At 35.3% G+C, this 11,685-nt stretch overlaps 1 protein-coding gene across 1 annotated transcript in view; it reads left to right on the top strand.

The window, feature by feature from the left end:
* The window catches only part of LOC144979407 (uncharacterized), an 11,758-nt gene extending 7,298 nt beyond the window's left edge, over nucleotides 1-4,460 (top strand). Inside the window, exon 2 of the mRNA XM_078926053.1 lies at nucleotides 1-4,460. This exon is cut by the window's left edge and continues 418 nt beyond it. Coding sequence (XP_078782179.1) covers nucleotides 1-494 — 494 coding nt within the window. The 3' untranslated portion in view covers nucleotides 495-4,460.
* Nucleotides 4,461-11,685: the final 7,225 nt, after the last annotated feature.

The raw sequence follows: 11,685 nt of genomic DNA, 5'->3' as shown, positions 1-11,685 counted from the left end.
TAGATTTTGTTTTGAGACTAACACGTGTTATATTGATTTTTAACATTAGAAGTTTTAATAAGTTCGTAATAGCAATGGCCGATATTCGGCATGCGTTCATTACCAGCTCCTGTTTGTCACTGACCTACATATCAGCGGAGAGAATGGCCTGTGTGACGTGTCCATTCAATGTCAAATCCATATTTACAAAATGCCGTACGCGCATTGTATTAATTGTCATCTTTCTTTTATCTATTCCCTTAGCTATTACAATGGTTATTGTAGACTATCTTCCTGACAGTATGTTTATCAATGAGACTTTCCTACTACCTGTCACGATAAGAAGAGACTTGGTTATAACAGAATTTGGTGTTCTACGACTATTGAGTGTTGTGTGCGTGACCGTATTTAATGCCATCCTGATTGCTCATCTTGTCCAAGCAAACAGATTTCGATTGGCCACGTCATCCCGAACACAGACGGATTCTGAACCAAAATGGAACAAAAGGAATTGAAACTCATTCGTATGATGGTAGTGGTGTCTTTTGTGTTTTTTGTGTGTCATGTGACGAGTTCAATACTTAATATCCTGTCAATGTTGAAACCCAAAGCTTTGAATGAGCTACTTAGCATTTTTCCGTTAATAAATGCGTGCTGTAATGTCATCACGTACTATAACATGAGTTCTGATTACAGAGAAGATCTGAAAGATTTGATCTCCTGTGTCCGATACACCAAAAAAAAAAATCCTGTTTAGTTACCTTTAAATTGAAATCGTCTACACGAGAATAAGAATCATAAAAATCTGAGCATTTATATAGGGCAATATCTACAAAACGTGCTCAAAGCGCTTTACAATGGGTCCTTACAACAACACTTAACATGTAGGACGAGATATGCCGGTATGACATGGCGATATTACATTTATTTTTGGACAGAGACAACGCTGTTAACGGCCAATTCCTTATTTTACAATTAAGGATGCTGAAATACTGTAAGTAAAGCGCCTTTTCCAAGGACTCAATTATGCGCCGCTCAGAACGAGACTCAAACCCTGAACTGTCAAATTCGAAGGCGAGTGACCACACAGCCGCATAAGGCCCGAATAGAATCACTCTAAAATCCTTTGTAAATCAACGGTTACATAAAGAAAGTCAAGAAAACAAAAAAAGACTTGGAAAAAATAGGAAATGATTGAGAATTTGTAAAGACATGGTATAATATGTGACCCATTGGGTAAAACGGTAATATGTCTTGGTAAACCAGTTGTCAGAAATTGATTTTAAAGCTAAATGACAAGAAATGTCAAATATTAATTTTTTTTTCAGATTACACGATTCTATTTATTCTTCACAATAAACTCGACAACATATTTAAAACCTCTAATTGTTACCATGGCTCAAATATTTAGTATCTACCGTTCTCAGGCAATGTGTCACAACTAATGATAGCGTCGTACAGGCCTCATGTCTCGTCTTACATATTGAGTACGACAATTGGGACGGAACCTCTAGTAAGCACATTTGATGGAATATTGCACTTTATAAAAACTCATTCTTTTTATTCATTTATTTTCTAATACGATTTTCATTCGTTCTGTCCCACGTGTTAAAAAGATCCATCTATCCATCCATCCATCCACCCATCCACCCATCCATCCATCCATCAATCCATCCATCCACCCATCCACCCATCCATCCACCCATCCACCCATCCATCCATCCATCAATCCATCCATCCATCCATCCATCCATCCACCCATCCATCCCTCCACCCATCCATCTATCCATCAATCCAACCATCCTTCCATCCATCCCTCCATCCATCCATCATCCATCCACCCACCCATCCATGCATCCATCCATCCATCCATCCATCAATCCATCCATCCATCCAACCACCTATCCATTAATCCATCCATCCACCCATCCATCAACCCATCCATCAATCCATCAATCCATCCATCCATCCTTCCATCCATCCATCCATCCATCCATCCATCCTACCATCCATCCATCCATCCAACCAACCACTTATCCATCCATCCAACCAACCATCCATCCATCCATCCATCCATCCATCGATCCATCCATTTATCCATCTATTCATCCACCATTGCCGCTTTTCAACTGGAACTAGATCACGAGTTTATTTTTACAAGAGTAATTGATGGTTCCTCTGTGACCTCTTGTTGCTATGCCTGTCAAGCTATTTATGGTTCCTCTGTGACCTCTTGTTGCTATGCCTGTCAAGCTATTGATGGTTCCTCTGTGACCTCTTGTTGCTATGCCTGTCAATCTATTTATGAATTCTCTGTGACCTTTTGTTGCTATGCCTGTAAAGCTATTTATGAATTCTCTGTGACCTTTTGTTGCTATGCCTGTCAAGCTATTGATGGTTTCTCTGAGACCTTTTGTTGCTATGCCTGTCAATCTATTGACATGGATGCCTTTTTTAACTCCAATCAACACACAATACATACATACACGTTTGATAGTTGCGTCAGTTTTCGAATATTTTATTAAAACTTGTCCAAGAAATATTTAAGTTGTTTTATTCGTGACTCGAAAATTTAAGATAAGGTATATTTTGGCCGTGAACCGAAGACTCATAACCACAGGAAAAATACTTTTTTGTTATATAACACTAAATCATATCATATTGTATAATCATACCTTAATATATTCATATTACGTTACAATGTAATATATAATATTGTATTTTATTATGTTGTGTTGTGTTATATAACACTATGTTATATCATATTGTATTGTATCATACAGTTGTCCACCAAAAATATGAGAATCACATATCTATATCTTTTTTGCTGTCTTACAATACTTTGTTTTTGATTCGGCGGGTACATAAATTTGCAAGATATGATGTTGACATATCAAGATTACGCATACGCCGTTTCCATGGAAACAGTTCCCAATGCATCTTGTAATGTTTTATTATTCCGCGAGGACGAGAGACGCATGCGCACAACCAATATGACGTTCTCTCTCTAATAACTTTTCCGCCAGTGACGTCACAGACTATGGGTGACGTCCAATCAAGGGACGCTACTCTTCCGCTAATCTCATTCCCTATAGATCTTTCATAATTTTCATAGTTTTAATTTTTTATTTAAATTGATTGCTGTTTCCACATCCGCAGTATTATGTAATATACAATTTCTATAATTATGTTTTTAAAAAAGAACAGTTTGCAATGCATTCGTTCATGGTGAAGAAAAAATTGGTCTTGAATTCATGACTCATGTTATCTTAGAAAATCGCAGTTAAAACGTATCATGAATTGCTTTAAACCGACGTGCACTTGTTTGCAGATCTGATAATCCAATTCATTATAGATCCATTGTTGTAAACTGAAGCAAAATATTGTCCATTACAACAATGTTAGACTAGGCCCAAAAGTGCGGTCGGATGTCAGACCTGCATAATGTAACCTTTGGATTAAACCTTTTTTTTTTTGGATTGTTTTATGTTGCCCTTGAGTTTTTCTAATTGTTATTTAGAGGGGTTTTACTCGGGTATTTAACGCAATGTTATTACAAGTGATTCGATTTTGGTAAAATTTGCCTTAAATTTGCGTACACCCAGTATTTTATTTTTTAAGGAAATTGTCCCAACTTAACATTGACAAAACACTTTGTACGTTATTTTATAGCTCTGTATAATAGAAAGTGTTTTGGTTTTTTGTATTACTGCCTGGGGGGGGGGGGGTTGTCTTAACTCAGCAAAAGCTAACTTTGACAGGATTATTAAAAGAGCTAATAAATTTACTACAGGATCCATGTCTTTTAATGATTTATATTCAGAATACTGCTTAAGTAAAATTAGAATATTTTAGATAATCCAACTCACCTTTAAATCTTCAGATCACTAAGTCGTACAGAAGTGACCGATTGTTGTCTATACGAACAAAAAGTGAAAGACACCTCCGATCCTTTTTACCTTACAGTTGCAGAATTTTTAATAAGGAAAATAATTTATAAATTTTGGTCTACGTCTGTTTTAACTTTGAAACCTTTTTTTAAAAATTTACTCCATACCCACAATTTTTAAACATCAATTTATGAAATCGCTTACTACAACTTTTCTATTGACCTTTTTATTCTACATTACGTGCCATGTAATTTATACTATGTAATTTTTCTCAGTCAATTTACAATAGTATTATTCTGTAACTAATTCTTAGCTTTTTACTGATCTTTTTTTTTCTAATATGTTGACATCAATATAACATTTTTAGATATTTATATCTTTACACTTCTATAATCTATATGTCCCTTAATTTACACTATGTAATTATTCTTACAGCCTACAATATTATTACACTATACATACCTATGACCAAATTTTACTTTACCACATTATATTTACGTATATTATATTTATGTATGTATCATTGTCGGCATTTCATACGTCTGTACAAAAATTTCCTTTTGGATGAATAAAGTACATTATTATTATATTATATTATCATTATCATTTTGGTTATTTTACCTACTCAAATAATTCCATTGCTCATTAACCATTCATGTGCTATGGGTGGACAATATCTCATGAGCCACGCATTAGAGAAAATGGGGATGAAGACCGTCGGGACCAATGCTTTTAGAGGGATCTAATCTTAGAAGATTTTGTAAAATCATTTCAAGTGTGATATCAATAATTCCAAGAAATTTATAGTTATTTCTAACAGGAATAGTTGAAAATTTGAAACATCTTCATTAAAAAAAACAATGGAAATAAAGTAATTTAATAGTTCAGACTTTTCATTGTCGTCTATGGTTACATCTCTGCTTGGATTTATCAGAGAACCTTTACCTCATTTTCTATTTAGTTTTTACACATTTCCAAAAAGGTTTCAAATTCCGAACTTTTATACTGTTATTATAGAACTTTCATAAGTTTCATAGTTTTGATTTTTGATTTAAATTTATCTCTGTTCCCACATCCACAGTATTATGTAATATATTTCATTTTTATGTAAAAAGAACATGTTTTTTGTTTTGTTATCTAATGTTCGTGTTTGGTTGGTGTTGTTTATTGGTAAAAATAAAACTGGAATTTCCAATCTTGATATGATCATACAAAAAGTTGACTTGAAATAGATAACTTTGTAGCATGAGCGAGTCTACATGCACCAACACAATTGTTAAGCTTTGGTGTTCTGTTCAACTTATGGCAAAATGTAAAAAGCTTCAGTTTTGTACAATAACAATTCTTCTTCTTCTTCTACTTCTTCTTTTTCTTCTTCTTTCAGCTAATCCCGCATTTTGCAGGGTTGTTATAATGAATGCCACATATCCATTGCTTGATGGTTAAGAGCAGCATCTTCATCTAGGCCTAGTTCATTCAGATCGTCTTTTACCCTATCCATCCATCAAATCTTTTGGAGTCCCTTCTTTCTCTCTATCCCGCTAATTGTATATTCCAATTCTTTCCTCCTCGTACTCCCTCTTTCGTCTCTTAAAATATCCGAACCATTTCAATCTATCTCCTCTCATTTTTATTGATAAATTCTTCACTTCAGTCAACCTTCGAATTTGTTTATTTTTCACTTTGTATTTTTTGTGTGCAGTAAATAGTAAATAGTAAATAATGAATTTATACAGCGCCTAAGCATCCACGTTAATCGTGCTCTGCGGCGCTTTACATAATAAAAATAAAAATGTTTAAAAACAACAAAATTAAAAATCACGACACTACATGATACATAATATGCATGTAAACAAAAAAACAAAATCAAAGCAACATCTATTTTATGAAAAATAAGCATCGTGGAACAACTCAGTCTTCAGACATTTCCTGAAAGATGATAAATTTTCACAGGACTTTGTCCGAGGACTAAGTGCGTTCCATAGGCGTGGAGCTATTAATGAAAAGGCTTTTTCACCGAAAGTGAATTTTGTGGTGGTAACTTTTAGAAGTTGGGACTAAGTTGATCTTAAATTTCGAGTGGGTTCATATTTTTGAATCAGTTCCTGCAAATATTCAGGTGCCAATCCATCCAGACATCTAAAAACATAGCACTGTAACTTTATTCAGTTGACAAAATTACTTTTAGGGTAACAACTGCAAAATAACAATAAATAACAAAATGTTACTAAAGCTCGCAACACAACATATTAACAATGTATAACACTACATAGCTCCCGCCAGAGCTTTTGTTCATTTGTCATAAATCCAGCCGATCAGGGGGTTTGGATAATCGTCCCCTTTCAGTGCGTTTGGATTCGGTCTGCAACGTTTCCTCATCAGGAAAGATCATACTTTTCTCCTGGTTGGTTGCACCCGTTTTACTCTCTCCCGTGTTCTGTGCTTTCTTCGGTCTTCCCGTTCGTGGTGGTTCATGTACCTGAACAGGTTGATCAATGTCACAGTGTGCGGGTTTTAGTCTGTCGATTGAGACTGAGTCTTCTTTGTTTCCTACTTGTAGTTTGAAAACTTTGTCACCGGTTTCTAGAACTCTATACGGTCCTGTGTACGGAGCCTGGAGTGGTCTTTGATGTCCATCATGACGTATGAACACGTATTTAGCTTTGCTGATGTCCCGTGGTACGAAGCTTGTTGCTTTTTTATGCGTGGACGGAGGAACTGGACGAAGTTGACCCACTTGTAAATAACAGCTGAGTGAACTGATTCTCATCGTCAGTTGTGATGATTGAGATGTGTGGGGCTGTATGCTGTGAAGTCATGAGTGAGACTGAAGCATAGGTGCCGCTGTGCATTAGGCGATTGCCCTTAAGATCGACGAGTAGTGAATGAGCCCGAAGGAAATCTGCCCCCAAAATTGGTCTGTTGACGGCTGCCAGTGTAAATGTCCATTCATACTGGTGTGATCCTATGTGTAAGGACAGTTTACGTTGTCCATATGATTTGATGAGTGTACCATTGGCGGCTGCTAACGGGAACCCGTGTTGTCCGCGGCGAAGGTCGTTTGTTGAAGCCGGTAACACACTGATCTCAGCTCCTGTATCGATTAGAAAGTTGCGGCCAGATTGTTTATCATATGCAAACAGAAGATTGTCCTTGGAGCCGGCCACCATATTGCTTATAGGTGGCCGGCTGTCCAGTTTTCCGAAAATTTGCAAGGAGCGGTGCATTTTGTAGCCTGTTTGCCGAATTTTTGGTGGTACCAACACAAATCCGGGTCGGGTGTCTTACTGTGTTGATGGCATGGTCCATCTCGTTTGTTGTGTTTGCCTCCTTTCATTGTTGCGTTAATGGTAGCTCCGGTGGACATAAATATTTTAAATTCTATCCTATACTTCACAGGAAGCCAGTGCAATTCCTGGAGAACTGGTGTTATATGATCTCATTTTTTTTCGTTAATTTTAAGTCTAGCCGCTTTATTTTGAATTTTTTGTAGTTGATGAATTAATCTACTTTGACAGCCAATGAGAAGGGAATTGCAATAATCTAATCTGCTAGTAATAAACGAATTAACAAGCCTCTTTGTAATATCTTCATCAATATAATGTCTGATTCTTCCAATGTTTCTAATGTGATAGTTACAACATTGGCATATTTTTTTAACATGATCTTCCATGGTTAACCCTTGATCTAAATACACCCCAAGATTTCTCACACAAGAACTAGGTTTCATAGCATTAACACCCACTAGTATCTCATTTGTAGATATTATTGAGAGTTGATACCCATTTCCAAAAATTATCATTTCCGTCTTGTCATCATTAAATTTAAGTTTGTTTAGTTTAATCCAATCCTTTATGTTATCAATGCAATTTTCCATAACAGATACTGACGACAGCTCTGAATTATTATTGAGTTTTGTAAACAGCTGAGTGTCGTCAGCATAAAAATGAAAATCAATGGGGAAAAGTGGATAACATATGAGAAAGGGGAGCAGTATACATTGTAAAAAGGAGGGGACCGAGAATAGATCCCTGAGGCACTCCACATGTTAATATGGATGGAGCTGATACATGGTTTTCTATAATTTCTGACTGAGTTCTTTCAAACACGTGACTACCTCAATATCCTCATTTCTGCCACCTCAACTTCTTTATTTTGTTTCTTTGGCATAGCTGCTGTCTCTAATCCATACAACATTGCTAGTTTTACAGAGATGTATATATTTTTCCCGTAATTTTTGCGGATTTTGTTTGTGTTATATATTACAATTTATATATCCTCTATTATATCATGTATTGTATTTATATTACGTTGCATTGTGTTATATAATACTGTATTATATTATGTTGTATTATGTTATATAATACTATGTTGTATCATATTGCTGTACCATACCGTTGGCGACCTCAATTATGAGAATCACTAATATCTGTATTACAAAATGTTGTTTTTGATGTGTTAATGGAATAAATTTGGAAGATATAATTTGGAAACAGTCTGCAATGCATTCGTTTGTAGTGAAGAATTGGTCCTCAATCCATGGCTCATGATATCTTAGAAAATCGCAGTTAAAATCCTGTTTCATGAATTGCTTTAATTTACTTTTTTGCAGGTCTGATAACCCAATTCATTATGTGATTCTTGTTGTGATGGAAATCTGCAAAAATGATGCAAAATATTGTCCATTATATCAATGTTAAAGTAAGCCCTTATTGCGGTCGGACGCCAGATCTACATATATGTACACGTTGGTTTAAACGTTGTTTGTTTTATGTTGCCCTTGACTTTTTCTAATTGTTATTTAGAGGAGTTTTAATCGGGTATTTAATGCAATGTTATTACAAGTGATACGATTTTGATAAAATTTGCCTGAAATTTGCGTACATCCAGTATTTTGGTTATTTTACCTACTCAAATAAGTCCATTGTTCATTAACCATTCATGTGCTATGGGTGGACAATATCTCATGAGCCAAGCATTAGAGAAAATGGGGATGAAGACCGTCGGGACCAATACTTTTAGAGGGATCTAATCTTAGAAGATTATGTAAAATCATTTCAAGTGTGATATCAATAATTCCAAGAAATTTATTGTTATTTCTAACAGGAATAGTTGGAAATTTGAAACATCTTCATTTATAAAACAAACGATGGAAATAAAGTAATTTAATAGTTCAGACTTTTCATTGTCGTTTATGGTTACATCTCTGCTTGGATTTATCAGAGAACCATTACCTGATTTTCTATTTAGTTTTTACACATTTCCAAAAAGGTTTCAAATTCCGAACTTTTATACTGTTATTATAGAACTTTCATAAGTTTCATAGTTTTCATTTTTGATTTTAATTTTTATGTAAAAAGAACATGTTTTTTTTTTTTTGATATCTAATATTCGTGTTTGATTGGTATTGTTTATTTGTAAAAATAAATTTGGAATTTCCAAACTTGATATGATATTACGAAAATTTGACTCGAATTAGAAAACTCTGTAGTCTGAGCGAGTCTATCTGCACCAACACAGTTGTTACGCTTTGGTGTTCTGTTCCTACTTAATGTAAAATGTAAAAAGCTTCAGTTTTGTACAATAAAAACAACTTTTCTAATGATGTCTTAGTGTTTTTTTATTAACAAGCCAAATCAATGTCAAGAAAAAAAAGAGAAAAAAATCAAAGAGCGGGTTGAAAAGAGAGAGGTTGGAACATTTTATGTGAAATGATTATCTACCGTTTAAATGGACAAATCCATCTCAACACGTATAGCTTTGAGGTTTTCTCCTGGGAGCGTTGAATTTGTTTTCAATTGTCACCCTGTTGATTTAAAAGGCTTTGTTTCATAAAGCCTTTAATCATGAAAAGCCAAGTGAGCTTTTTGCCAGGGAAACCACGACATATCATACTGTCCTATGTTCAATTCTGGTGCAGTTTTGTGCATTATAAATACAGTTAATAGAAATTTTTAGGGTTCTCTACTCTGCCTTTATTGTCAACCATAGTCAGATTTTTTATAAATGGCGCCGTGTTTTTCTTCTTTTTCTCAGCTGCCCCCCCCCCCCCCCCCCAATGCATGGCTGCAAAAATTTGCATGAACCTCTGAAACCATTTGTCTTAATAAAAAAATATTTTTTTATGAATTTTAAAACAATAGGAAAGGCGTTCGTTTATTATAGCTATATTAAAATCGATATCTGGTAAGGATCGGAACTCAAAGAAGAATTACATTATCAAAATTATGAATTTTCCGCATATCGATTTTGAAGGAATTCCCTAAACTGGAGTGTTCGGTTAATTGAAGCTTAAACGATATACGTGCCGTATTTGAATATGAAGCAACGAATGGCAATCATTAACTATCAGACATCTACTCATTTGAGTTGCACAAGTTTGAGAAATAGCTTGTGTTTATACCAAAGAGGATTACATAAATTAATGTAGATTGGTCAAAAGTAAAAAGTCATAAATTATGAGACAGTGTCTCCACAAATATGCGTTCAATATAACAACAACAACAACAACAACAACAACCAAGAAACACTGGTCACATCAATCAGCACAGTCTGATGACGAGGATGATGAAAAGGAGAAATGAAACGACTACAGAAAGATTCCGAGCATCACTCTATCTAATGAAATGTAATATTCCCCTAGTTTGCGAAAGTTGAGGCATGCCTTTTCTCAGTCTACTCTTTGTTATCATTTATTGCCTCGTCGGTGAGAGTAAATTTGGTGTTCCTCCTCTCAATCTTTCCCTCTACTTAGACCCAATGACCTCGATTGAATTGCGGTCACAGCGATATGGGGGACGTCTCGAAACCTCGTGTCAAAACTCCCTGATTAGACAGTCTGCTTTGAAAGCTGTTTCTAGTTCATTTCTTTTTTTATACTCAGGAGTAGAGTTAGCATTTTGATAAATGGTCAGAGTATGTAGTGCAGTCTGATTGAAACCATGAAATCATGTCAGCTTTTATATTTGCCAAAGTTGGAGCCTTAAAGGCGACCATGTGCCAACGAATGGAAGCGTTGTCCAATACAATTGGAGTTGCCTATAAGATTTGTACTGTTGTCTACAAATCCCTGAGCACGAACAGTCCCTCCTATATTAAAGACCTTCTAAACATATATGTCCCCAATAGAAACTTGAGGTCAAGCAATGACCAATCAATCCTTGTCAAACCTAAGCCATTGCGTAAAATAGGTGAACAGTCTTTTCAATTTTCGGCCCCTCATTTTTGGAACTCTCTCCCGTCACACGTGAGATGCTCGGATTCGTTGACAACGTTCAAATCTCGCTTAAAGTTTTATCTTTTTACGTCATAATGTTGCAATATTATTTTCATATTTTGTTGTTGTTAAATTGAATTCGTATCACGTTTCCTTCACACTTGTCTCACTGTAATATGTTTTGTTTTATATCACTGTAAAGCGCTTAGAGCCTGTGACAACGGGGTAAAGCGCTATATAAATGCCATTTATTATTATATTAATACAGCTGGGTGCTTCGATGGAGGGTAGCAAACGATTTATTTAGTCAGTCTTAAAAACACCTTTGCATTTACCCCCAAAATAATATTCCAGATGATGCAGAGAAGAAAAAATGGCATGGTATCCTTTTAAATGTCCAGTATCATCACCACCTGCAAGAATAACAATGATTCTCTGTTCAGAACCTTTTTCTTGGGCCTTTTTCTGCTTGAATAACCAGACGTCTAGGACTTCATATAGATGTCACTGACAGACGTCCAATATTTTTTTCGGATGTCTATAATATATACGCTCACCCAGCTCCATACATCTTTGGATGATATCCATATCAAAGTTATC

This window comes from Berghia stephanieae, chromosome 9 (assembly GCF_034508935.2).
Source record: "Berghia stephanieae isolate SIO BIC M18660-M18661 chromosome 9, UCSD_Bste_1.3, whole genome shotgun sequence".
NCBI lineage: Eukaryota > Metazoa > Mollusca > Gastropoda > Nudibranchia > Aeolidiidae > Berghia > Berghia stephanieae.
This window is presented reverse-complemented; position numbering and strand designations above follow the sequence as displayed.